The sequence below is a fragment of the Lutra lutra genome, chromosome 11 (assembly GCF_902655055.1).
Source record: "Lutra lutra chromosome 11, mLutLut1.2, whole genome shotgun sequence".
Classification (NCBI taxonomy): domain Eukaryota; kingdom Metazoa; phylum Chordata; class Mammalia; order Carnivora; family Mustelidae; genus Lutra; species Lutra lutra.
The window spans coordinates 4,787,039-4,815,032 of NC_062288.1; the positions used below are offsets into that span (position 1 = coordinate 4,787,039).

At 36.4% G+C, this 27,994-nt stretch overlaps 1 protein-coding gene across 3 annotated transcripts in view; it reads right to left on the minus strand.

Moving 5' to 3' along the window:
- ZPBP (zona pellucida binding protein) overlaps nucleotides 1–27,994 on the minus strand; it is a 104,046-nt gene that overhangs the window by 57,554 nt on the left and 18,498 nt on the right. For all 3 annotated transcript variants that reach the window (XM_047695933.1, XM_047695931.1, XM_047695932.1), the window contains 2 exons: nucleotides 25,935–26,084; nucleotides 13,454–13,672 (listed from right to left, as the gene is read on the minus strand). In XM_047695933.1, the coding sequence (XP_047551889.1) occupies nucleotides 13,454–13,672; nucleotides 25,935–26,084 (369 nt within the window). The remainder of the gene's footprint in view (nucleotides 1–13,453; nucleotides 13,673–25,934; nucleotides 26,085–27,994) is intronic.

Here is a 27,994-nt window from a genome sequence, read left to right on the forward strand (position 1 = left end):
TTCAATACTTCAATATTCTTTTTTTAATATCTCTTCAAAACAGTGTACGTCATGAAATTTCCCTGTTGCCCTCTCAACTGGTATCATAAAGTATTACAAAATATCACAAAAAGACAATATAGTACATCAGAGTGATTTTATAAAACCAAACAAAACAGGTGTTAACCTGAAGCAGACCTCCAAGAAGGACTGTAAATTGGGTAAAAAAAAGTTTTTGTTTTTTTTTGGTTTTTTATGGACTATCTTTTAAATCCTTTTAAAACGAGACCATCATAAAACTAGACCCAGGAAATGAAAATTGCTAGACTTATGTATCAAAAATATACAATGAAGTTAAAAAAAAGTACTTTTAAAAATGTAGCCAAATATTTAAAATATCATTTACCTATGGACTTTTGAAACTATTGTTCATTACAAAGTATTTCAGAAGACATTAGGCCAGAGTTTACCTATTTATCATGATTATGAGATCAATCATCATGAAGAGACACAATTTTATTTTTAATTTGAGTTTGTATAAAAGTTTAAGGCAAATTTAAAAATCCATCAGAATCTACTATTTATTGGGGTATGCGGACAGCTCAGTTGGTTAAGCATCTGCCTTCAGCTCAGGTAATGATTGGGCTCTCTGCTCGGAGGCGAGTCTGCTTCTCCCTCTTTCCCTCACCCCGCTCATATTCATTTGCTCTCCCTCAAAGGGATAAACAAAATCTTCTTAAAAAATCCACTATTTAGGGGCACCTGAGTGGCTCAGTCATTTTTTTAGAGTCTGCCTTCAGCTCAGGTCATGGTTCCAGGGTCCTGGGATCAAGTCCCGAATTGAGCGCCCTGCTTGGTGGGAAGCCTGCTTCTCTCTTTTCCACTCCCCCTGCCTGTGTTCCCTCTCTCTCTGTCTCTCTTTCTCTGTGTCAAACAGATGAATCTTAAAAAAAAAAAAGAAAAAAAAGAAAAAAAATCTGTTAAAGCAAAATTGTTGGAAACAATAACAGAATCCACAAAAATTATCCAGTCTTTAGAATCAGTGTAGAGAGTGGTTAATCAAGTCGTTAACATCTAAAATGCTCAAGTTATACTCCAGTTCTAAAGGTGGTAAGAGCCAACATGCAATATTCACCCCCACCACCTTTTTAGGTAAACCAAACAATACTTATGCTGTCTATATCAGTTCAACTAGCTCTCTGGAGCCAAGAAAGCATCTTTTCTTTCTGAACCCCTGCCTCCTTTGATATACCTGCTTTACTTAGGCTAGATGGCCAAGCTCATCCTGTATAAAACTATGCATGCTTTTTTGTCTTTTTATATGAAACTTTCTACAAAATTTAAAAATGAAAAAGAAATGATATCTGTAAAATGGTGAAGTAGGATATTTCAAGTGACATCCTACCATAGAAATGCTGACAAAAATGACAGAAAACAGTCAGAATCAAATTTGCTGACACTCTGTAAAACACCTAATTTTTACATCAACAAAGAAAATGATGAGTCCACAGAAGTTGACTTATGCACAGCACCTAAAGAAACTTTTATCAGAACACTAGCTAACATCAAGCTAAAGGACAAGAGATATCACGTACAACAAAGAATAGAGTCTGGGCGCCTGGGTGGCTCAGTGGGTTAAGCCGCTGCCTTCAGCTCAGGTCGTGATCTCAGGTTCCTGGGATCGAGTCCCACATCGGGCTCTCTGCTCAGCAGGGAGCCTGCTTCCTCCTCTCTCTGACTGTCTCTCTGCCTGCTTGTAATCTCTGTCTGTCAAATAAATAAATAAAATCTTTAAAAAAAAAAAAAAAAGAATAGAGTCTTACAAAGGTAGTTTAGATAAGTCACTAAAACAAATGATTACAACTCACAAGAGCAACAAAAACAAACACAAAAGAGGTGGAAGAATCTGACTTCCTATTACTATCTCCTAGACTATTAAAAATGTACAGTTTTTAAAAAATTATAAGGAATATGAAGAAAGAAGACAGTATGCACCAACTGACAAAAAACAATCAAACAACCTATCCCTGAGGAAGCACAGAAATTGGAATTACCAATTATATTAAATAAATTTAAAAAACTAAAGGAAATAATGAATAGAAACAAAGAGGAAAATAATTTCTCAACAAATAGAACATATTAATAAAGTGAAAGAAAAGAAACTCAAAAGAAATTCTGAAAGTGGCAGTTACAACAATGAAAATGAAGAACTCACTGTAGGCTTTCAAGTACAAATTTGATCTTGTGGAAAAAATAAGTGAACTTGAGGATAGGAAAACTGAAATTATCAAGTTACAGGAGCAGAAAGAAAAAGCAAGAAGAGAAATGAAAGCCTAAGAGATCTGTGACACATCAAGGATACCAACATATGCATAATGGGGGTCATAGGTGAGAAAAAGAAGAAAGGAACTGAAAGAACTTTTGAAAAATACCAGTAATGTCCCAATTTGAGAAAAGATATATATCTACATATCCAAAAAAATCAAAGGAATTCAAGCAGGATAAAGGCAAGGAATTCAACAGTGAAACACATTATAATAAATCTGGCAAAAATCAAAGTCAAAGAAATGATCTTGAAAGCAGAAAAAGAGAGAAAAGAAAAAAAGGAAGTTGTCACTTACTACAAAGTCCATCAAAAAGAATAATAGCAGATTTCTTGTAAAAAAAAAAAATGGCAGTCAGAAGGCAGTGAGATAACATATTTAAAGTATTAAAAGAAAAAACATTCAACCAAGAATCCTGTATCTCGAAAAGTATCTTTCAGAAATGAAGAAGAAAGTAAAATATTCCAAACACAATGCTTGCAACATTAGCCAGTAACAGGACAACAGACAGTAATCCAATGCCAAGCAAAGAAATAAAGAACAGTGGTAAAGTCAACTCCACAGACACAGGGAAATATTGTTGTATTTTTATTATTTTAACTTTACTTTTTTCATGTAGATGATTAAAAATAAATATGTAAGATAATAATCATAAATCTACGTTAGTGAGTAAACAACAGATAATAATGCTATTATCAGGAACATCATAGGAAGGAAGGAACAAACTATACTGGGGCAGAGTTTTGGTGCCCTGTTCAAACTAGGCTGGTATTCAAACTATACAATTACATACGCAAGTTATTATTTTTTTTTAAGATTTTATTTATTTATTTGAAAAGACAGAGATCACAAGTAGGCAGAGAAGCAGAGAGAGAGAGAGAGGAGGAAGCAGGCTCCCTGCTGAGCAGAGAGCCCGATGCGGGGCTCGATCCCAGGACCCTGGAATCATGACCTGAGCCGAAGGCAGAGGCTTTAACCCACTGAGCCACCCAGGCGCCCCACATACGCAAGTTATTAACTGCAAAACTCAGGACAGCTGCTAAGAAAATAACTGGAATATATTCAGAAAAAGAAATGAAAATAAAATCAAAATGCTATTTTATAGTCAATTAAACACAAGAAAAATCAGTAACGGAACCATTAAGAAATAAAAACGGTAAAAGAGAACTTCCGGTTTATACTCCAACATGAAAGGCACTTGAATGCTGTCACTCCTGTCCTCATAAGAAAAGAGGTAAATAAACTGAGACTCACAAACTCCTCTTTGATTCATCAGACAACTGAGGTCTCAAAGAAAACTGCTGCCTGCACCACTGTAGGGAAAAGAGGTAGTTATGGAGAATTATTGCTTACCTAGAGGAGAAGCCCCAGAGCAAGCGCCTGCCAGGGGAGCCAGTACCACTAGGAAAAAACTGCAACTTGGAATCTGTTGAAGGCTTGCAGTGAGAAAGCTCAAGTATTAGAAAAATTTCAGATCACAGGGACCTCCACACTTTCATGAGTTTTTGCCCCCATTAGTCCCAAGAGGTTCTTAGGTAGGGGATTAAAAACAAATCCCCTAGGGCTTCTAGCATGAGGAAGAACAAAATAAACATTTTGAAATGCACCAATAATACTCAGTCATCTTCAATGAAAGTTTGCCTTGAAGAAAAATATTTTACTGTAGCTCAAGCACCTTGAGGTTTACCAGTCTAACCAGAGTTGTGGGGCGATAGGATGCTTTTGCTACCTCTACAAATTACCACCACATTAACAGGGTATCTTATAAACCAAGAGATTACAACAGAAGGATTTTAAATCTCAGACTTATTTAAGAAGAAGAACTCTAGGGAAACTCAAAGACAACAAAGGAGACAAAAGCAAGAGTATCACAGAAATTTTTAGCCTCTGAAACCAAGAGTTCTCATCAAGAGTAAATAGAGGCCAAATCCTAAACAGATAAGCAAAAAATATTATAATAAAACACACCTAATTCAGTTCTTACTATGAGGCATATCATTTCCAGTTTTCAATAAAAACTTGCAAGAAATTGGGGTGCCTGGGTGGCTCAGTGGGTTAAGCCGCTGCCTTCAGCTCGGGTCATGATCTCAGGGTCCTGGGATCGAGCCCCGCATCAGGCTCTCTGCTCAGCGGGGAGCCTGCTTTCTCCCCTCTCTCTCTCTCTGCCTCCTCTCTGCCTGCTTGTGATCTCTCTCTGTCAAATAAATAAATAAAATCTTTAAAAAAAAAACTTGCAAGAAATACTAAAAGGCAAGAAAGTTTCAAAAAACACAGCAAGCTGGGTGTCTGGGTGGCACAGTTGATTGGGCGTCCAACTCTTGATTTCAGCTCAGGTCATGATCTCAGGGTCATGAGATCGAGCCCTGTATCAGGTTCTAAGGCCAGTGTGGAATATGCTTCAAATACTCTCTTTCCCTCTTGACCTCTGGCCCTCCCCCTCCGACTCTCACCCTCTCTAAAACAAAATAAACAAAACCTTAAAAAAAAAAAAAAAAAAGGAACTGAACAAGCATTATACTCATACTCAGAAATGGCAGAGACATTGAAGTTATCATACTGGAAATTTAAAATAACCATGACAATAGGCAAAGGGCTCAAATGGAAAGGGTAGACAATGCGAGAATAGATGGGTAATGTAAGGACAGAAATTAAAACTCTACCAATGCCTCAAAAGGAAATGCCAGAATCAAAAACACCATAAAAGAAATGAATGGCTTCCATGAGCTCATCAGGAGACTAAATGTGGCTGAGGAAAGAATCAGACTGGACTGGAGATTGAAGTATATCAGTGGTAACTTCTGAACCTGAAAAGCAAAGTGAAAAAATCATGGGAAAAAAACAAACAGAAAAGAACTTCCAAGAACTGTTGAAAACTAGCAAAAGTTACAATGTACATACAATAGGAATACCAGAGGGAAAAGAATTAATGAAATGAAAAGGATCTTTTTAGCAACAGTGGATAAGAATTTTCCAGTTAATGACAGACAAAAGCAGAGCTCCAGGAAACTGACAGACAACATGCAGAATACTGAAAAATCTTCACAGGGGTATACCATAGTCAAACTATAGAAAATCAAACAAAAAGAAAATCCTTAAAGAAGCAAGGGGATAAAATACTCCTTACTAATAGAGAAGGAAGGGTAAGATTTACACCGAGGAAGATTCTGAGAAGACGGTGGAGTAGAAGTCTCCCCTCATACACAATTTCAGTGGAAGAATCTGTGCCATGTAACTGTTTTGGAATTTGGAAGTCTATGGGAATTATGACAATTTCCAAGAGAAGGCTTGGATGGCAAGTTGTTAATTTCAGTCAATTTTGGCTCTTAGCATAGTCGTGGCTCCCCATCCAACACCCAAAGAACCATGGCCGGCAGCTGTGCATGTATTCTTGAAACAGCCTGTACACAGCTTATAGGAGCCAGGATGGGGGAAGTTAAAACAAAAAAACAACCCTGACCTCCAAATATCAGATGTGTGCTTGATTTGCTCACTGCTTCTTCTTTCACAGAGATGCAGGTAAGAGGCAGACGGCCTTACTGCTGCACATCCTTCCATGTCACAAGTCTCTCTCACACAAGTGGAGATGACTAGTAGAGACCAGAAACCGTCAGTGCCCCTTTTCTGCCTCGTTTTTCTCTTTTTCTTTTTTGGGTAGCCAGGCATTAAACAGTATGGTAAGAAGAAGAATCTTACTTCTATTTTACACTTACACTATTAGACTCGAGTGCCCAGTATTCAAGAAATAAGACATACGAAGGAACAGTATGGTCTGTTCAAAGGAAAAAAGTAAATCAACAGGAACTATCCCTGAAAAACACCTGGCGTCAAGTTTATTGGACTAAGACTTTAAAACAACCTGCTGGAGGATGGGGAAAGAATTACAGAATATGTAGATAAAGTCAAAATTATGTATGAACAAATATGTATTAATAAAGAGACAGGAAAAAAAAATTCACTAGAATGATCTGAATGCAGATGCGATCAGGCAGAAGAAACAATCAGCCCACTTGAAAACAGAACATTAGAAATTACCAAATCAGAGAAAAAGAAAAAGCCTGAGGAAAAGTGAGCGGAACCTAAGAAAACTTTTGAACATTGTCAAATGAATACAAATGAACCAAAATATACATTATGGGAGTTCCAGAAGGAAAGACAGCAAGTATTGGAGCAATCATTTTAAGAAAATAGTGGCTGAAAACTTCTTGAATTTGATGAAATCATGAATAGAAACATCTAAGAAGTTCAACAAATACCAAGTAAGGTGAACTCAGAGAGACTCCCAGGAAGACACATTATAACGAAGCTTCTGAAAGACAAAGAATCCCGAAAGCAGGAAGAGAGAACTAACATGTCAAATACAAAAAGTTTTCAGTAAGATTATGAGCTGACTCCACCACAAAAATTTGAGAGCCCAGATGTCATACGCTGATATATTCAGTGTGCTAAAAGCTGTTCTTTTTTTGGTTTTGTTTTTGTTTGTTTGTTTTTAAGTATCAACTAAGAATCCTGTAACAAGCAAAACTGTCTTTCAAGAGTAAGGGGGAGTTAAGACATTCCTAAATAAACAAAAGCTGAGGAACTTGTTACCATTAGTCCTGCCCTCCAAGAAATGCGGGAGTCCTGCAGGGTGAAAGGGAGGGACACAAGATCGTAACTTGAAGCCCTATGAATAAAAGGTCCTCCATAAAGGTAAATACGTGAGTAAGGCTAAAAGTGAGTAAGACTAGAATCTAACGGCAATTTTTTACATGATTTAAGAAGCTATTAAAAAACAGTCTAAAAGCTAGTCACACTGTAACTTTGGTTTGTAACTTCACATTTTACTTTCCGCATAATTTGAGAGACTAAATTCATTTAAAATAATTGTTACTTTATATTTGGGGGCAATTTATAAAGTCATAATTTTATGACAACAACAATGGAAAAGGATGGGAAGAGAACTGTTAAGGTGCCCAAAAGACAGACAAAGATACTATAAGAAAGCCTAAGATCCATATCACTAATAAACACTTGTGCAAAAGTCAACAAAATACTAGCAAACCAAATTAAGGAACATATTAACAGGATAATATACCATGATTAAGTGCAATTAACTACCAGAATGCAAGGATAGATCAAGATACAAAAATCAATCATTGTAAGACACCACATTAACAGAATGAAGGGACCAAAAAACCTATATGACCATCTCATTTGATGCAGAAAAGTCATTTTACAAAATTCAACACCCTTTAATGGAAAAAAAAATACTCAACAATGCAGAAACAGGAAGAAAATCCCACCATATAATGAAAGACACACACATATATATAATCAATAGTCAATATCACATTCAGTGGTGAAAGACTAAAAGCTTTTCCTTCAAGACCAGGAACAAAGCAAGGATGTACTTTTGCCATTTCTATTCAAAAAGTACCAGAAGTTCTAGCCAGTGCAGTAAGACAAGAAAAAGAAATATAAAGTATCCACCCGGAAAAGAAGTGAAATTATTTCTCTTCAAAGATACTGAAATATCATGTGTAGGAGTAAAGATTCCACAAATAAAACTGTACAAATAAATTCTATAAACTCGCCAGATACAAAGTCAGCTGCATTTCTATATACTGCAATCAACACCATGGAAAGGAAAATATGAAAATAATTTCACTTATGATAGCATCAAAAAAATACCTAGGAATTAACCAAAGAGGTTAATTACTTATATCATGAAAATTACAAAGCACTACTGAGAAAATAAAGAAGACATAAATGAATGAAAATGTGCTCCATGTTCATAGATTGGAAGACTTCATATTATTAAGATGCTAATACTATCCAAAGCTATCTATGGACTCAATGCATTTCCTACCAAAATCCCAATGGCCTTATATGGCAGAAATGGAAAACCAGATGCTAAAGACTATGGAACTGCAACTGACAAAGGCAAAGCAATACTGAAAGATGAACAAAAGTCTCCCGTTTACAAGCTTCAAATCTCATGTTTCAAAGCTACTATCAAAGACTTATGATCAAAACAGTGTGGTACTGGTATAAGGACAGGAATACAGAAAAATTAAATAGGACAGTCCAGAAATAAACCCATATATCTGTGGTTACCCAACTTTCAACAAGGGTACACTCACAATTCAATGAGGGGGACCACAGTCTCCAAAAAATGCTGCTGGGCCAAATGAACATCCACACGTCAGTGAAGACAGGACCCGTATTTGACAGTATATAAAAAAATTACCTCAAAATCAATCTTTGACCTAAATGCAGAGGTAAAACTTCAAAAATCTTAGAAGAAAACAAAGTAGTATACAAAAAAGATCAATAAACAACTTAAGATTACACTTCAAGGAAAAAGAGGGGAAGAAAAAAAAAAAAAAAAACTTGTCCCAATGTTAGAAGAAAGGAAATAATAAAAATTAAAGCAGATGTCCTCTTTGGAAAAATGTCTGTCCAGTTTTTCAATTGGATTATTTGGTTAGGGTGCTCAGTTTTACAAGTTCTTTATATATTGTAGATACTAACCCTTTATCAGATTTATCATTTGCAAGTGTCTTCTCCCATTCCATGGGCTGCCTCTTAGTTTTGTTGATTGTTTCCTTTGCTGTGCAAATCTTTTTATCTTGATTAAGTCCCAAAAGTTTATTTTTACTTCTGTTTCCCTTGCCTCAGGAGACATCTCTTAAAAGAAGTTGCTATAGTCAATGTCAAAGAAGTTACTGCCTGGGTTCTCTTCCAGGACTTTATACTTCCAGGTCTCACATTAAGGTCTTCAATCCATTTTGATTTTATTTTAGTATATGGTATAAGAAAGTGGTCCAATTTCATTCTTTTGCATGTAGCTGTCCAGTTTTCCCAACACCATTTGTTGAAGAGACTTTTTCCCATTGGATATTCTCTCTTGCTTTGTCGAAGATTAAATGATTATATAGTTATGAGTTCATTTCCAGGTTTTCTAATCTGTTCCATTAGTCTCTGTGTCTATTTCTACGCTAGTACCATACTGTTTTGATCACCACAGCTTTGTAATATAACCTGAATTCCAGAACTATGATGCTTCCAAGCTTTCTTTGCCTGTCCTTTTCAAGACTGTTTTGGCTCTTTGGGGTCTTTTGTGGTTATATACGAATATTAGGATTGTTTGTTCTACTTCTGTGAGAAACGTATTTTGGCATTTTGATAGGGATTGCATTAAATGTATAGATTGCTTTGGGTAGTATAGACATTTTAACAGTATTTGTTCTTCCAATCCAGGAAGGAGGTTGGTAGGGGATGGGTTAAATGGGTGATTGGGATTAAGGAGTGCACTTGTCATGATGAGTGCATGGAGATGTATGAAGTGTTGAATTACTAGAATGTATACCTGTAACTAATATAACACTGTATGTTAAGTAACTGGAACTAAAATCTTACACAAATTAAAGCAGAAATAAATAGAATATGGAATAGGAAAAAATAGAATTAACAAAAATGATAGCTGGTTCTTTGAAAAAATAAATGGATAACTTTTAGCTAGATAAGAAAAAAAGAGAGGCTCAAATAAGTAAAATTATAAAACAATAAGGAAACATTACAATCTGATACCACAGAAATACAAACGATCATTAAAGACTGCTATGAATAACAATATACCAAAAACTTGACAACCTGGAAGAAATGCATACATTCTCTTTTTTTTTTTTTTAAGATTTTTATTTATTTATTTATTTGATAAAGAAAGAGAGTGGGTGGGGGAGGGGCACAGGAAGAGAGAAAGAGAGAGAGGGGAGAATCTCAAGCACACTTCACACTGAGTGCAGAGCTCAATATGGGATTCCATCTCACAATGCTGAGATTATGACTTGAGCCGAAATCGAGTCAGATGCTTAATCGGCTGGACCACCCATGCATCCCAGAGATGGGTATAGGATTCATCCCTGGGATGCAAGGATGGTTCAACATATGCAAATCAACAACTGTGATGCATCCCATTATTAGGAAGAAAAATAAAATCCCATGATCATCTCAATTGATACAAAAGTATTTGACAAAATTCAACAGCCATTCACAATAAAAATTCCTAATAAATTGGGTATAAAAGGGAAGTACTTCAACATAATAAAAGCTGTATATTACAAGCCCACAGCTGACATCATACTCAATGGTAAAAGGTTAACGACTGGGGCGCCTGGGTGGCTCAGTGGGTTAAGGCCTCTGCCTTCGGCTCGGGTCAGGATCCCAGGGTTCTGGGATCGAGCCCCGCATTGGGCTCTCTGCCCAGCGGTGAGCCTGCTTCCCCCCATCTCTCTCTCTCTGCCTGCCTCTCTGCCTACTTGTGATCTCTGTCTGTCAAATAAAAAAAAAAAAAAAAATCTTTAAAAAAAAAATAGGTTAAAGATTTTCCTCTGAGATCAAGACAAGGTGCCTAGTCTCACCATTCCAATATAATAGTATTAGAAGACCTAGCCCAAGCAAACAGGCAAGAGAAAGAAAAGGTATTTGCATCAAAAACAAATAAGTAAAACCATCTCTGTCTGCAGATGATGTGTTTCTAAATATAGAAAACCCAACAGACTCCATCAAAAAAACTGTCAGACCTAATAAATGTATCTAGTAACCTTGACAGACATAAAATCAACATACAAATATCAATTGCATTTCAATACAATAATGACACATCACCTTAAAACAAATAAAACAATCCCACTTATAATAACATCAAAAATAATAATATACTTAGGAATAAATTTAAACAATAAGGTAAACGATCTGTACACTGCAAACACATATTGATAAGGAAACTGAAGACTCACAAATAAATAGAAAGATATCCCATGTTCATGAATTTAAAGCATCAACATTGTTAAAATGTCCATACAACCCAAAGCAATGTATGGATCCAGTACAATCTCTATCAAGATTACACCAGCATTTTTTACAGAAATATAAAAAATAATAATAATAAAAATTTTATGGAACCACAGAAGATACTGAATAGCCAATGTACTTCTGAAAAAGAGGAAAACTGGAGGCAATACACTTCTAATTTCAATGTATATTACAAAGTATAGTAATCAAAACCAATATGGTACTGACACGAAAACAGACACAGATCTATGGAACAGAACTGAAAGCCCAGGAAATAAACTCATGCATATAAAGTCAAAGGAGCCAAGAATACTCAGTGGAGAACAGGTAGTCTCTACAACAAACTGTACTGGGAAAAGCAAATAGTCTATATGCAAAGAATGAAACGGGACTCCTATGTCACACCACTCACAAAAATTAATTTGAATTGGATTAAAGATTTTAATGTAAGACATAAACCATAAAATTCCTAGAAGAAAACATGCAAGAAAGGTCCCTGACAGTAAACACGCCAATGACTTTATGAATAGGACACCCAAAGCACAAACAACGAAAACAAAACAAAACAAAAAATATGTGAACTACATCAAACTAGAAAAGTTCTTCACGGGAAAGGAAATAATTGTGTGTGTGTGTGTGTGTGTGTGTGTGTCCAGACACAATGGAACAGCATTTAGCCATGAAAATGAAGGAAATTCTGCCATTTGCAACAAAGTGGATGAGCCTTGAGGGCACTGTGCTAAGTGAAACAAGTCAGAGAATTAAATACTCACGAACTCACTAACATACAGGATAGACTAAAACCACTCACATGAACAGAAAACTGATTAGTGATTGCTGGGGTAGCAGGTGGGGCCTGAGGCAAATGGATAAAAGTAGACAAAGGGTATAAAGTTGTAGTTATAAAAAGAATAAGCACACAGATATAATGCAGAGTGTGAATGACGGGAGATAGAATGTGAGTATAGTTGATAATTAATGTAGTGTATATTTGAAAACTGCTTAAAGAATAGATTTTAAAAGTTCTCACCACAGAAGAATAAGATAAAATAAACTCTAAGTATATGAGATGATGTGTTAACTTTGTTGTAATCATTCATATATAGTTGTACATACATACACACGTGTGTATATACAGGATACACACATACACATACAAAAATCCTTATGTTCTTAAACTTATATACTGTTATATGCCCATTTATTTCAATAAAGCTGGAAAGAAAGCAAAAATTGGGCAAAGGACTTGAATATATTTTTCTCTAAAAAATATATACAAATGGCCAATAAGCACATGAGATGTTCAACATCATTAGTCATTAGAAAAATGCATATCGAGCCCACTATGCCTCATTTCTATTGTATATCATCTCTCTTCTCTTATGGGTTAAACTTTACTTTCAAGGTCTTGTAAGGATTATTAAATGCCTATTAATAGCCCCTATTAAACACACTGGGTACAAAGGCCTCATAACTCTTACAAATGCTAATAGTGAGTCCTTGAAGGGCTAAAGAAAGGTTCTAACTGTGATACTTTGTCTCAGCGGCTACAGACTTCCAAAATTCTTCTGAAGAGGGAGGAAAGTATTAAAGAAGATAAAAGACAGTGCAAATGGGGTTGAACACGTTTTCTCCTGTAAAGCTTCACACATCTCAACTGTGTCTAAAAATTCAATTCTAGATGGCCAAAACAACAACAACAAACCAGAAAATTGGAGAAATGGGTGAGTACAATCAAACATCAGCAGTAGATGAACGAAGGACAGAGTAAAGAGGAAAGGAAAAGAGCAAGCGGTATCATCTGAGATGGAAAGAGGATGGAGTCCTATTGCCAGGGGCAGGGGGACCCAATACGAACATATGGATCGTTACTCCAGAGTGTTTATTCATAAACAGGCCCTTTATAGATATATATGTAGGTACAAAATCAATTCTTTGTTTTCTAGAATACATTGGGTCTCCACTCTGTGTTATCAGGAAAAGCACGGAAGCTGTTACAATGGTCCCTCTGGTCTGTAATATTAACTCATGTTATTAGAATTAGATGCTTTTCCAGCTAAGTATCAGGAGAGGCAATTCTTTATACCAAATTCTATTCTCTAATAAATTACCTCAGCAAGGTTTAGTTATTGGAAAGTGCTAACTTTTCATTAAGTATGTGAATCAGCAGAATTTTATTTTGGGGCCTATCAGAACTAAGTCAAAGCAGAGAACATGAAACATCTTCAGATCTGTAACATTTACTTTTGAAAAATTCTGCAAGTAATTCATTTTTGTTTTCAATTCATTTTCTTTAAAGAATTGTATATACTTACCTGAAAATGTAAAGAACAATTCATTTTGCAAACCAGCTCTTTGCATTTTAACACGATGGCATTCCGACTTTAGTAAAGAAACTTCACATGAAAGGTCAAGAACCAATTTGCTCAAAATCTGAAGAAGTTTCTTCTCAAAAGAAATATTATAGATACTATTGCAGGGAGCTGCATGATATCGAGCTGTGAACTGGTAATAATAATGAGGCTCACGATAAGCTGTAAAAAATTAAAGAACAACACAAAAGTGGCTATTTAAACAATTAAAATATACTGCAACTACTAAAATGAAATTGTTACTTGAAATAAGTTCATAGTATTTTTATATCCATCCTGAGGAAACTGAGGGATACAGGGATTATGTCACATGCCCCATGCCTATGGTATCAAAACTAAGATTCTGGGTGCCTGAGTGGCTGAAGGGTGAAGCGTCCAACCCTTGATTTTGGCTCAGGTCATGATCTCAGGGTTGAGGTTGAGCTCCATATCAGGCTCTGCACTCAGCAGGGAATCTGCTTGAGATTCTCTCCCTCTCCTTCTGCCCTTCCCCCCTACTTGCTTATGTTCGTTCTCTCTCTCTCTCTCTTCCCCTCTCTCTCAAAATAAATAAATAAATAAATCTTTAAAAAAAAAATCAAAACCAAGATTCTAACCAAAAAGCCTGCCTCATTCACAATCTGTGTTCTTAACCAATATTTTTCCTCAAACAGGAATGAAATTTCTCAAAGTTTAACTATTCATCTTAAAATAAACAACGGTCCTGTAATTACCAACTATAGGCAAAAACTGGTATGTTTCGTATAAATCTACCAGTTTTACTGAGTTCCATTACAATATCTGAAACTGAGAATATTTCTTCCCTAACCATTTTAAAATCCCACTGAAATGAGAGGAAAAATATAAAAATCATAGGAAATTCATAATAATTATATACATATTATATAACCACATTCTTGACATAATGACATCAAAATAAAAATCAACAATGAAAAATCTATCAAACATTTTAAAATAAAATACTACTAAACAACAAATGGCATATCCAATGAAGTAATGATGATTAAAAATATTATTAAAACAATTATAGTAGCATGACATGACAGTTGGAGAAACGGTACAAGGTCATTTCCCAATGAAAGCAATGTCAATTATTTTTAGAAAACAACCATTTATAATGTCTGAAAATGGTCCTAACATAAGCAGAAAGAGGTAGGGGATCCCGGAAAAAGAAAGTCATAGCTCTCTGGGCATAAGAAAAGTAATTTCAGGCCCTGGCCATCTTAGGCAAGCATACAGGAATGAAGAGCGTGTGCCAGACCAGGAGATAGCCAAATCATACCAGAAACAATAAATTAGTGATAAAATTCCCAGTGCTAGTTAGTTATGACAACTATCTCAATTAATCATTACTGGATTGTACTCTATCACCAACTTTTAAGAACCTGTGCTAAAACTTCAAAGCCACAAAAAAGCTGAGAGATCTGGTCCAAGCCACCCTCTTTGTTAACTTGCACACTGTGGCTCAAGGAATGCAAAGTGTTATTTAAACACATTCTCCTGGGTGAGAGTATGGGAAATGAGGCACCACACAGGAGGTGAAATGACATCTGGCAGCAACACAACCCTCAATGACTCCACGGGCTGGTGGCTGAGGCCCTGGCTGGGGAAGAAGTGTGTATAGAAACTAGGGAAGGCTAAATATTTTCTTGCAGTAACCAGAGCCAGCAAATGTTCAATTATCTGATAATAGAAATAGAATAGAATTTTTCTGATAATAGAAATAATCTTTGTGGAAAGAGAAACAAAAAATTTGTAAGCAAACAACAAACCACACAAACACCCAGTACTGATTCCAAAGTGAGGTCTGACCTGAAGCACACTCTTGCGTTAACTTCACCGGATCTAAACCCCTCTGAGCACTCAGAGGCTGGACCCACCCAAGCCAGAGAACTGATTATGCCTGCCCTCCCTGCCCTCCGGATACTGACCTGGACTCTGCCACCTTAAGATGACTTTTTGCCCAACTCCAACCTGTATTCCCCCTTGAGCAAGCCCCTTCATAAATATGGACGCACCCTCAGCTTAAAGCTTCCCCAATTTTCTTGTTCCAGGAGACACCAGTGTGGGTAAGAGCCCTGAGGTTTTCTTTGCTCACTGCAAGTAAAACCTCTCCTTTTCTTGTCTGAGAACAACACTGGAAAAGTCAGCGGGGAGGAGCTACTATGGGGTCAGAAAAAATCTCAAACACAGACCTGGGGAATACGCTTTCAAAGGAACCCAAATTTAACCAGATCAATGTTCAGACGGATTTATGTCCAGGGCATTGTCAAAAACAAAAGATCCATCAAACGGCTGTGGGTACACCCAAGCTTCACCTTCTTAAAACAAACCAGGGGCGGTGGGTAGGGGAGGTGTCTTCATATTATGGTGGGTGAGGAGTGAACTTCACAGAAATGATGTAGGTACTTGCTAAGCAAATAAACGTGAAATAATTATCACAAGGTTGGGGAGAGCAGGGGTGTGGGTTACTACCCAGGGTTCATACACTATCTAAAAAGTCCAGTTTCTAGAAAAGGAACAGGAAAGTATGACTCACATACTGGAAAAAACTAACCACTTGTGAGAATGATCAGATATGGGATTTAAGAGATAAAGATTTCAAACCATTCATCATAAATATGCTAAAACCGGCACCTGGGTGGCTCAGTCAGTTGAGCATCTGACTCAGTTTTGGCTCAGGTTGTGATCTCAGGGTCATGAGATCGAGCCTCATGTTTGGTTCCACACTGAGCATGGAGCCTGTTTGGGAATCTTTCTCTCCCCCTCTGCCCCTTCCCCTGGCTTGTGCACATGAAAAAGAAAGAAAATGTTAAAATAACTCAAGAAGATTATTATTAAAGATGGAAGACATAATGACAATCTCACATTAAATAAAGAATATCTATAAAGTTAGAATTATAAAAAATGAACCAAGTAGACACACTGCAGTTGAAAAATGAAAACACGTAAAGGAGAAATGGACCAAGGGGCTCAGCAGATATGATCTGGCTAAAAAACGAATCAGCTAAAAGAAGTTCTTCAGACTGAAAGACCATGACCTCAGTCAATAATATGAATCCACACCCAAAAACAAAGTGTTCTAGTAAAGGTAATTATATAATTACGAAGACAGTATAAGTGCATATTTCTTCTACTTTTTTCCTCTTTATGGATTTAAAAAGCAGTTGTATAAAAGAATTTGTATACAATGTACCAAAGGTCCCCTGTATAGGGCTACAGAAATGACTACAGATGGTTAATTTGATACGTGGGAGCAAATGAAGAAAATAAAACATGATCAACAACATGATTAAACATGATTAAACAAAACATGATTAAACAAAACCTATAAACACACACTTTCTCTCCTTTCTAGTTCTGGCTTCTTAAAAACACGTAAAACTATATAAAATAACTATGTATGGTTACTTGTGCAACAATTACAAATATAACATGTATAATATTAATACCACAAAAAGCAGGAAAAGGGAATATATATATATGTGTGTGTGTGTGTGTATATATACATATACATACATATATATATATATATATGAGTGACATTTCTATATCTCACTGGAATTAAGTTACTATAAATGTCAAGGTGACAGTGGTAGGCTAAGATACATGTCGTAGTCTCAGAACAATCAATAAGGAAGTAACTCAAAAATATACAGTGAAAAATCATTAAAGAAATTAAAATGCGGGGCACCTGAGTGGCTCAGTGGGTTAAGCCTCTGCCTTCAGCTCAGGTCACGATCTCAGGGTCCTGGGATCGAGCCTGGCATCGGGCTCTCTGCTCAGCAGGGAGGGAGCCTGCTTCCTCCTCTCTCTCTGCCTGCCTCTCTGCCTACTTGTGATCTCTGTCAAATAAATAAATAAAATCTTAAAAAAAAAAAGAAATTAAAATGCTACATTAAAAAATATACATTTACTTCAAAAGAATTAATGAGAAACAGGAACATTCATGAAACAAGAAACAAAACAATAGTATATATCTAATTATATAAAAATAATGTTAAATGTGAAAGAATGGTACTATCTAATTAAAAGGCAGACACTGTGAAACTGGGTTAAAAAAGCAGTATCAGTTACTTGGGTGTCTACATAAGTCACATGTTACCTTAAAAGATACAAATAATCTGAAAGTACTAAGACGAAAAATGATACACTACGCATATACAAACACAAGAAAGCAGAAGTGGCCACACAATTATCAGGCAAGATGGACTTTAAAAGAAAAAAAAAGTTCCTAGGAAAAAAAAGGAACATTTTATTAAAATAAAAGGGACAATCTCTCAGTAAGACAGAACAATTACAAACATAGACACAACTTAGAACAAAGCACCAAAACAAAACAAAATGTGACAGAAATAAATAGACAACACTATTAGAGACGTCAATACCAAAGTGACAATAATAGAACAAATAGGTAGGAGAACAACAAAGAAATAGAAGACTTGAGTAATGTCAGGGACAAAACAGAACAGATACCTACAGAACTCTCCACCCAACAGCAGCAAAATGTTCTTCTCAAGTACTCACAGAGCATTCTCAAAGATGTTGCATATTCTAAGCTACCAATCTCAATAAACTTAAAAGGACTGAAGTACAAAGTATTTTCTCTGACTACAATGGAATAAAATTAGAATAAAAAAAAAGAAATTCATGGCCAAAACTAAGAGTCGGATTCTTAAACCACTGTGCCACCCAAGCACGCCAAATTCTAGAAAACATTTAAAGAAATGTTAACAATTCTTAATTAACTCTTCCAAAATCAGAAATGAAGAAAAACTTCCCAATTCATATTATGATTACTCTGACAGCAAAACCACATAAAAAATTTAGCACAAGAAAACTTCGGACCAATCTCTTATGAATACAGATGCAAAAACTTTCAACAAAACACTAGTAAACTGAATCTTGCAGGGTACTGAAAGAATTATACATCATGACCAAATGGGATTTATCCCAAAATGAAGGTTAGTTAAACGTTTGAGAGACCAGTGAATGTAATACACTACAAAATAAGAACAATATAATTATCTCAATGCGGACAAAAACAAAAAACACTTGACAAAATCTAACAATCTTCCATACTTACAAACAGAATCAACAAACTTGGTACAGGAAACTTCGTCAACCTAATCAAGAGAACCGACATAAAAGCCACAGCTAACATCACATTTACAAGGAAGGAAAGAACGCCTGCTCTAACCATGCTTATTCAGCAAAATAGAAGAAGTCCTAGTCACCACAGTAAGAAAAACAAGGCATACAAATTGAAAAAAAAAAGAATAAACTGCCCCTGTGTGTTTATGACATGACTGTCTCACAAAGAATTTACAAAATAAAAAGATTCTAGAACTGTTAAGTAACTTTAACAAGAAAACAGATTATAAGATTAAGACACAAATAATAAATCCTTGGTTATATATTAACAATAAACATATGGAATCCAAAATTTAAAACCTAATGCCATCCAAAATTATTCAAAAAAAATAATAATATACTTAGGTATGTACTTAACATGTACGTGAAAGAAATAAGAATAGATTAAAAAAATAACATATAAAAGAAATTAAGAAAGATCTGGTTAAATGGAGATATACCATGATCATGAATTGAAACACTCACTATAGTAGAGGTGACAATTCTCCCCCAAATTTATCTATAGAGTATATGTAATTCCCATAGAAATTCCGCCAGGACATTTTGTAGATACATTCAAGATATTCTAAAATTCATATGGAAAGAGGAAGTTCCGAAAAACACAAAAACAATCCTCATAAAAAAAGGATAGAGGGAAGAATCACTCTACTTGGTATTGAATGTTTCTATACAGTTATGTTAATTGACAGTGTGGTACTGGCAGAGGAACAGACCTATTGATCAATGGAAGAAATTAGAGAACCCAGATATAGACCCCCACAAATATTCTCAACTGGTTTTTGACAAAGGCACAAAAACCAATTCAGCAAAGGAAGAACAGACTTTGCAAGAAGTGAAGCTGGCATAACTGTATATCCATATATAAAACGTTAAGCCTCAAACCTTACACGAAAATTAACTGAAAATGTGAGCCATTAAAAGTAAACTGTAAGACGGTAGAAGAAATAGGAGGAGATCTTTGCCTATGGCTAGGTATGGAACTTTTTGACTTGATACCAAAAGTATGATTAATAACCAAATTTGATAAAACAGACCTCATGAAATTAAAAAACTTCAACTTTGCAAAACTACTACAAATTACAAGACATTAAGAAGAGAAATTGTAGAAGATAAATAAATGGAAAAAAAGTCCATGCGCATGGATTATAAGAATATTGCTAAAATGTTCAGACTACCCTGATCAACTGATTCAATAAAATTCCTATCAGAATTCAATAGCATTTTTTACAGAAATAAAAGAAACAATCCTAAAATTCGTATGGAACCACAAAAGACTCCAAATAGCCAAAGCAATCTTGAGAAAAAACAAAGCTGGAGGCATCACACTCCCTGAATTCAAACTGTACTATGAAGCTACAGTAATGAAAAAAGTAAAAAAAAAAAAAAAAAAAAGATAAATGGAAGAGACTTCACATACACAGTCAATTAATTTACCAAAAAAAAAAAAAAAAAGAGCAAAAAACATGCAATGATGGAAAGAATGGTCTCTTCAACAACTGGTGCTGGGAAAACTGGACCACCCACAGCAAAGGATAGAAACTGGGCCACCATCTTACGCCAAACACAAGAATTAACTCAAAGTAGATTAAAGACCTGAATGTAAGACCTAAAACTATAAAACTCCTGGAAGAAAATATAGGTGACAAGCTCTCTGGCAATTTTTCTGATATCAAGAATAAAAGCAATAAAAGCAAAAATAAACAAGTGGGACTACACAAAACTAAAAAGCTTCTGTACAGCAAAGGAAATAATCAACAAAATAAAAAAGATAACTTACTAATAGAAGAAAACTGTTGCAAACCATATGTATAATGAGCAGTTAATACCCAAAATTTTTGAAGACCTGATACAACTCAACAGCAAAAAACACAAACAATCCAATTTAAAATGGGCAGAAGATTTACATAAGCATTTTTCCAAAGACACACAGATGGCCCACAGGTACGTGAAAAAAATATTCGACATCATCATCAGGGAAATGCATATCAAAACCACAACGAGATACCACCTCGCACCTGTCAGAAGGGCTGAAATCAACAACACTGGAAACGAACTGGAGCAGCCAGTGGAAAATGGTACAGAGGTTCCTCACGAAATTATAACTGAACTACATTTTGATCCAGCAATTCCACTTCTGGATTTAGCCCCCACAAAAAAGCACTAACACAAAAAGATATCTGCAGCCCCATGTTCACTGCGGCACTACTTAACCACAGCCAGGATAAGGAAACCGCGTCCAGTGTCAGTTGAATGGCTAAAGAAATCTTGGGATTTGACCACGCACATGCGTGCATACATGTAGCAACGTGGGTGGACTTTGAAGGCATTACACCAAGTGCAATAAATCAGAAAAGGAAAGACAAATACTGTATGATTTCTCCTATATGTATAATCTTAAAAAAAAAAAAAGGAAGAAAAGAAAACCTCATAGATAAAACAGAGAACAGATTGGTGGCTGCCACAGGCAGATAGTGAAGGTTAGAAAAAAACAGATGAGGGGATCAAGAGGTTAAAAAAATTAAAAGTTAAAAAAATATATTCTGGATCCCCTCCCTTTGGGGAAAAAAGGGGGAAAAAAATCTCATTAAGACACTGAAAAGATATGGGGGCGCCTGGGTGGCTCAGTGGGTTAAAGACTCTGCCTTCGGCTCAGGTTGTGAACCCAGGGTCTTGGGATCGAGCCCCACATCGGGCTCTCTGCTCAGCAGGGAGCCTGCTTCCCCTCCTCTCTCTCTGCCTGCCTTTCTGCCTACTTGTGATCTCTGTCAAATAAATAAATAAAATCTTTAAAGATTTATTTAAAAAAAAAAAGACACTGAAAAGATATAGACCAGAAGAGAAAATTTGCAAATAACATAACCTACAAAAGAATATATATGGAAATATGTATTTTTAAAAGAAACTCAAAGCATTCAATAGTACATCAAAAATGCCAATTAGAAAATGGGCAAAAATATCAACAGACATTTCACCAAAGTTGGCAAATATGCTCATAAATTATGTTCAATGTCCGCAGATAATAGGTAAACGCTAATGAAAACCACAATGAAATATCACTTCACACCCATCAGAATGGTTAAAATAAAAGATAATGACAACACCGAATACCAGAGAGGACACAGAGAAGCTGCTGGCAGAATGTAAACTGGCACGGCCGCTGTGGCAAAGAATTTGGCAATTTCTTATAAACCTAATATGTAACTATCACATGTCCACATCCAACATGCACTTTGGGCATTTATCCCACAGATATAAAAACATGTACCTACACAAAAAAATATACACAAGCTTCATAGCAACTTTATTTGTTACAGCCCCAAGCCTGAAACAACCCCGACGTGCTTCAGCGGGTGAGGGGTTAAACAGACTGTGGCACATGTGGGCTGCAGAACACAGCTCAGAATAAGGGAATGAATGATAAATGTGCACCACCGTGCAGATGAATTTCCAGAGAATTAAGCCAAATGAAGAAAAGCCAATCCCATAAAATTACGTATGCTATTACTTATATAATACTTATATAATAATTTATATTATAAATATATAATATACTTATATATTATATATATAATACTTATATACTTATATAATAATTTAGAAATGATGAAATTATAGAATTGGAGAAGACGGTGGTTGTCAGTCACAGTGAGGTGGTAAGAGGGAAACAGGTTGAGTATAAAAGGACAACCCACAGATGCCTGGGTGCCTCAGTCCACTGAGTGTCTGCCTTTGGCTCAGATCATGATCTCAGGGCAGAAAGTCTGTTTCTCCCTCTCCCTCTGTCCCTCCACTCAGGCTTGTGCTCTCTCTCTCTCTCAAATAAATAAATTAAATCTTAAAAAAAAAAAAAAAAAGGACAACCCAAATATACTTCTGTTGCTAGTGTTGCTATGTATCTTAACTGGAGCAGTGCAGGAGTACAGGAGACTACACCTGCGATAAAACTTAGGGAATTAAACACACACACAAACACACAAAGGAGGACTATAAAACTGGAGGAACCTAAGATTGTTGTACTATATGAACTTAGTATCTTGGCCTGATTATGTACAATATATTCACAAGATGTCACTATGGGGGGAAACTGAGTAAAAGCATACATAGGATCTCTGGATCATATTTTGCAACTACACATGAATCTACAATTATCTTGAAATAAAATGTTTAATTAAAAAGACACAGGCGATGGGTGACTCAGTCGGTTAAGTGTCCAACTCTTGATTTTGGCTCAGGAGATCAAGCCCCATGTCAGGCTCTGTGCTCAGCTCGGAGTCTGCTTGAGACATTCTCTTTCTCCCTCTCTCTGCCCCTTCCCCTACTTGCCATAAATAAATAAATAAATACTTTAATAAAAAGATAAACACAGGCCAACCAAATAAATACAGGAAACTTTTATTTTCTAGGTATAAGGAATGATCTCAGAAAAAAAATCACATGCAAAAAAAAAAAATCACAATTCAAAAAGCTGGTAAATCAGGGCACCTGGTGGTTCAGTTGGTTAAGTGATTGCCTTCAGCTCAGATCATGATCCTGGAGATCCAGGATCCAGTCCCTCATCAGGCTCCTTGCTCATCAGCAGGGAGTCTGCTTCTCCCTCTGACCCTCCCCCATCTCATGTGGGTGCTCTCTCTCTCTCTCTCTCTCTCTCTCTCAAATAAATAAAATCTTAAAAAAAAAAAAAATCTGGGCAGGCTCCTGGGTGGCTCAATGGGTTAAGCCTCTGCCTTTGGCTCAGGTCATGATCTCAGGGCCCCAGGATAGAGCCCCGCATCGGGCTCTTTGCTTGGCAGAAAGCCTGCTTCCCCCTCCCTCTCTGCCTGCCTCTCTGCCTACTTGTGATCTCTCTCTCTCTCTCTGTCAAATATATAAATAAAATCTTTAAAAAAAAAAAAAGCTGGTAGATCTCACTATAACAACATTTGAACCTTCTGGAGTATAAACAACATCATACTGAGAGATAGGCAGAAGCTACTGCAATATGATAAAGGATTGATATGCAGACTGGTAAGACCCTATAAATTACTAAGAAAAAGGCAAGTCATCCAAAATGAAAATGGCATCAAAACTAAAAAGGCAATGTAATCCACTAGGTAACAAAAATACTTTTAAATGCTCAAATTTACTAATTAAGGATGGGCATATTAAAGGAATGAGTCACCATACATCTATGGTCTTGCCATATTTAAATCTGATAGTAATTCTGGGTGTTATGTTATTTTTGTTACTTTCTAAAATTTTAAACATTCCATATATAAAAATGTAATTATAAGTGAATTCAGTTCCTCTAATTCAGGGAAGCTTACTCAGCATAAGCCAAACCCAAGCCAACAGAAAAAATCCTATCTTATAAAAGATGAAGTTTTCATATAGTATGGCAGGGATATAAATTGGTCCACACTTCGTAGGGAAACTGACAGATTCTATCAAAAATAACACTGAATATTCTGTAGAAGATTTTACCTTATAGAATTCTTCTTACAGAAATACTAACAATTTAGTTTCCATAATACGAAAATACATGTGTATCTTGTGGTGAGCACAGGATAAAGTTTAAAGTTGTGGAATCACTATGTTGTACAGCTAAGACTAACGTAACATTTTATGTCAGCTATACTAACAAAAATAATATAAAAACACCATTTATATACCAAACATGTATACTAAAGAACTTATACTAAAAAGATAAAAGGGAATCTAATTGGCTTTTGTGCCTGTATAACAAAATTAACTTTAAGGTAAGAACACACACTCCCGAATCAGAATTCCTAGATTCACATCGGAGTCTCCTCACATTCACTTAACCCCTCTATGCCTCAGTGTTTGTACGCAGGCAGACCGCAGCAGTGTGTACTGCACAGTCTGCTGTGGGGATTAAATTAGCTGAATACAAATAAAGCACTGCTGACAATGCCTTGCCGAAGTGCTCTGAGCGTTTTATGGTACGAGAATTACACGTAGAAACACAGCTCGGCCGGGCACAGATTAGCTGTGCTCGTCAATACCATGAATTAGCTTTCATTTAAGGCACTGCTACAATTGTCAGCTTGTGTGGACACACTCTTACCAGAAATTATATTCAGTACAGACAAAACCTAGGAAATAACAAGATGGAGAAAACTATGCAACAAAAGTGAAGCATGACTGATTCAGGAATTTTTGCCGAAGAAAGTAAATATGATTTCTCATTAAAAAATAAGGTCTTTCTTTGGATATATGGGATAGTGTTTATTCAGTGACCCAAAATTATTAGGAAACCACTAATAATTCTGCCATTTGTTCTGTAACTCAGTTGGAACAAAGATGGTACATTACTCTCCTATTGCTACTGTAACAAATCATCACAAATGTAGTGGCTGGAAATGGCATGAATTTATCATCTTGAAATTCTGAAAATCAGAAGTCCAAAGTGAATCTTACAAGGCTAGAATCAGGGTGCATTCCTTCTGGAAGCTCTAGAGGAAACTGTCTGCCATCCTCAGCTTCTAGAAGCTTCCTGCACTCCCTGGTGTGTGGCTCCTACTCCATCCTCAAAGACAACCACTGAGTCCTCTCCTTCCACCATGACATGTCCTTTATCTGCCGCTGACTCTCATTCCTCCTCTTATAAGGACGCTGTGATTATACTGGGCCTACTCAGCTTTCTCAGGATCATCTCTCCTTGTCCAGATCCTTAGCTTATTACTATGTGCAGAGTCCCTTCTGCCATCTTGAGGTAGCACACTGAGAGGTGCTGGAGATCAGACATTTGCATGGGGGAGGGCTACTACCCTCTCCGCCATGGATGGGCCTCCCCATGAGAGGGAACCTATAAGCCACCTTTGCTCAGGCTGCTCTCCTGGCTACTTTATTACCTACCCAGCCTTCCCAATCTCAAACTTCCAGAGATCAAATTGCTTTTAGAAAAGGATTATACAGTGGTATTTCATGCTCCTGTCTAGGGGGATGGCAGTGTGCCATCAAGCATGAAATTTCAGGATTTAAAAGCAGTACAGGCTATAATATTATAATAATTTGAAAACATAATTTCCATAACTCCCATTTTCATCCATCAGCTTAAATTTATGTGTTCCTGTCAACTTTCCCCTGAAAAAACAAGACCTGCCCTCACCACTAACACTTTACAGAGTACTTTGTAAAACACAGGAAAGCAGGAATTGTTCTTTAATTAAAAGACTAAAAATGACAAAATGCTTTTAAGACAAACCTAAAGATACATAAATACTTGAAAACATTAAGAAATGTTAAAAATACACTGAAATGCACTCCTTACCATATATAACATATTTAAGTTGAAGATTTTTAACAATTTCTTCCACAGTAGGTTTATACTCCAGAAAACATGTATACACTCCACTCATGCTCTCCTCAAAGTTCTGGAAGATAAGGCTTCCTGTGGATGTTACTTGTGCAGTGCTGTTCTCTAATAAAGGAATGAGATACAGTATTTAGTTGCTTAAACGATATGACACTGAGATAAAATGACAAAATGTTTTCTAAACAGAGTTAAAAACATTAGATTTCACCTACAGAATCACTGAAGGAGCCAGGGGCCTAACTAGTCATTGCGCCTGGTGTTTGTCAACAGCGTGTGCCAGGATGACCTTCTTAGTGTCTGATTTTTTTTAAATTTAATTTTATTTTTTTCAGCGTTCCAAGATTCATTGTTTATGCACCACACCCAGTGCTCCATGCAAACGTGCCCTCCTCAATACCCACCACCAGGATCACCTCACCTTAGTGTATTTTTAGGGATTTTTACTAATCGAGTTTTACTAATCGAGTTCACCAACTGTGTGGCGCCTAAGTAGTAAGAAACTAACAATCCCATGTACTTAATGCACTCCTGATCTCCCTGCCCTGCTGTGAGCACTATCAGATATTCATATATATGTGAAAATAGTAGATATCTGCATACACTATAATTATGTATATGTGTATTTTATAGCTAAGTTATGCCTTCCGTAAGCTTACAAAGTACATGTGAAAGGGAGAAATGCACCCAGAACAAAGGCTAACCCAAGATACTAACATGTTGGAGGCTACGGCATGGTTGGAGTCGAGGATCAAACCAAGCCCTGACTTGTGTCTCCTTCAAAGTCCAGACACCTTGACAAGGTTAAGGATGGGAAAGTTGAGTAACACTGAGAAAGGGTCTGTGCTATGTGTCGTGCGTTCGCCTACGTGACTTCCCACACACTCTCTCTACATTAGGGAACAATGTGGTCAGGGTCATGAATTCTTAGTTGGTCCTTGTTGTTCCTGTACCTCCCATAACCCACTCCCTGGTTGACTGTCTTGCTATTGGCTTTAGCCAAGACTACCTGGCATCACGAGGTTTGCTTGTAGTTGATGTAAACTTGTTATAGAAACTTGTGGTCATTTGACTAGGTACTGATGTATTACTCCTTCTATTGTGGTCTGCCTTATAAATGCTTGTAAGATGTGGAATAAAACTGGCACTGTTAGACATCCTCCTCAGTGTCCCTCCCACCCCCATCTCTTTGTCTCTTAATTTCTTTTCACCATCCTCTTATCCTCACGTTTTCCTGGTCGATTTGTCACGCTGGCCACGACACTAACAACTAGGTACTTCTAGTCATTACACATGATAGCAGGCAAAGGCTGGGTTACAACCCAAAGGGCTGCTCAAGAAAGAAAACAGAAGATCAGATCACCCTATTTGGCCAGTCACACAAGCACAGAGTTGCAGTGTTTAGAGTTAGGACTGGGTGTTAAGAGCCCTTTTGACTTCCATGTGCTTCATTACCTCAGTATCACACTGAGAGAAAGCTATGCTGTGTAACAGGAAAGACTGATGTAGAGGCTTCAGACATGGGATTTAGATCTGCCTTTCTCATGAACTGTTTAACCCTCTGGTAATCCCTTAATCTTTCTGAAGTCTAGGTCCTTCATTTGTGAAACAACGAATCATAATACATGATAGCATACCTCACAGGATTGTTTTCCTGTGACAAATACAACAACTGTTAAAGTACTTGAAAAATCTACAAATCCTTAAGCAATTCAAGTTGTCATTCTGAAAGTTCATAACCAGTTTTGCATCTGAAAATCATTACATTGAAATTCACCCAACAATTTAATATGCCATTCATTAGAATGAAAAGTATTAACCTAGCAAATGCTTATCCTCTCTTCTTTAAGTAAACGACTTATTATAATTTTCAATTTGAGGTTTATTTTGAATAAATTTCTTCAAAATAAGACAAAAGATGAATGTTCTTAGTGAGGAAATTTTCATTATTAATTTGCTCAATAAAAATGTGTTGGGTTTCTAGTACATGCAAAGCTCTACTTCAGATACTGAAGGAG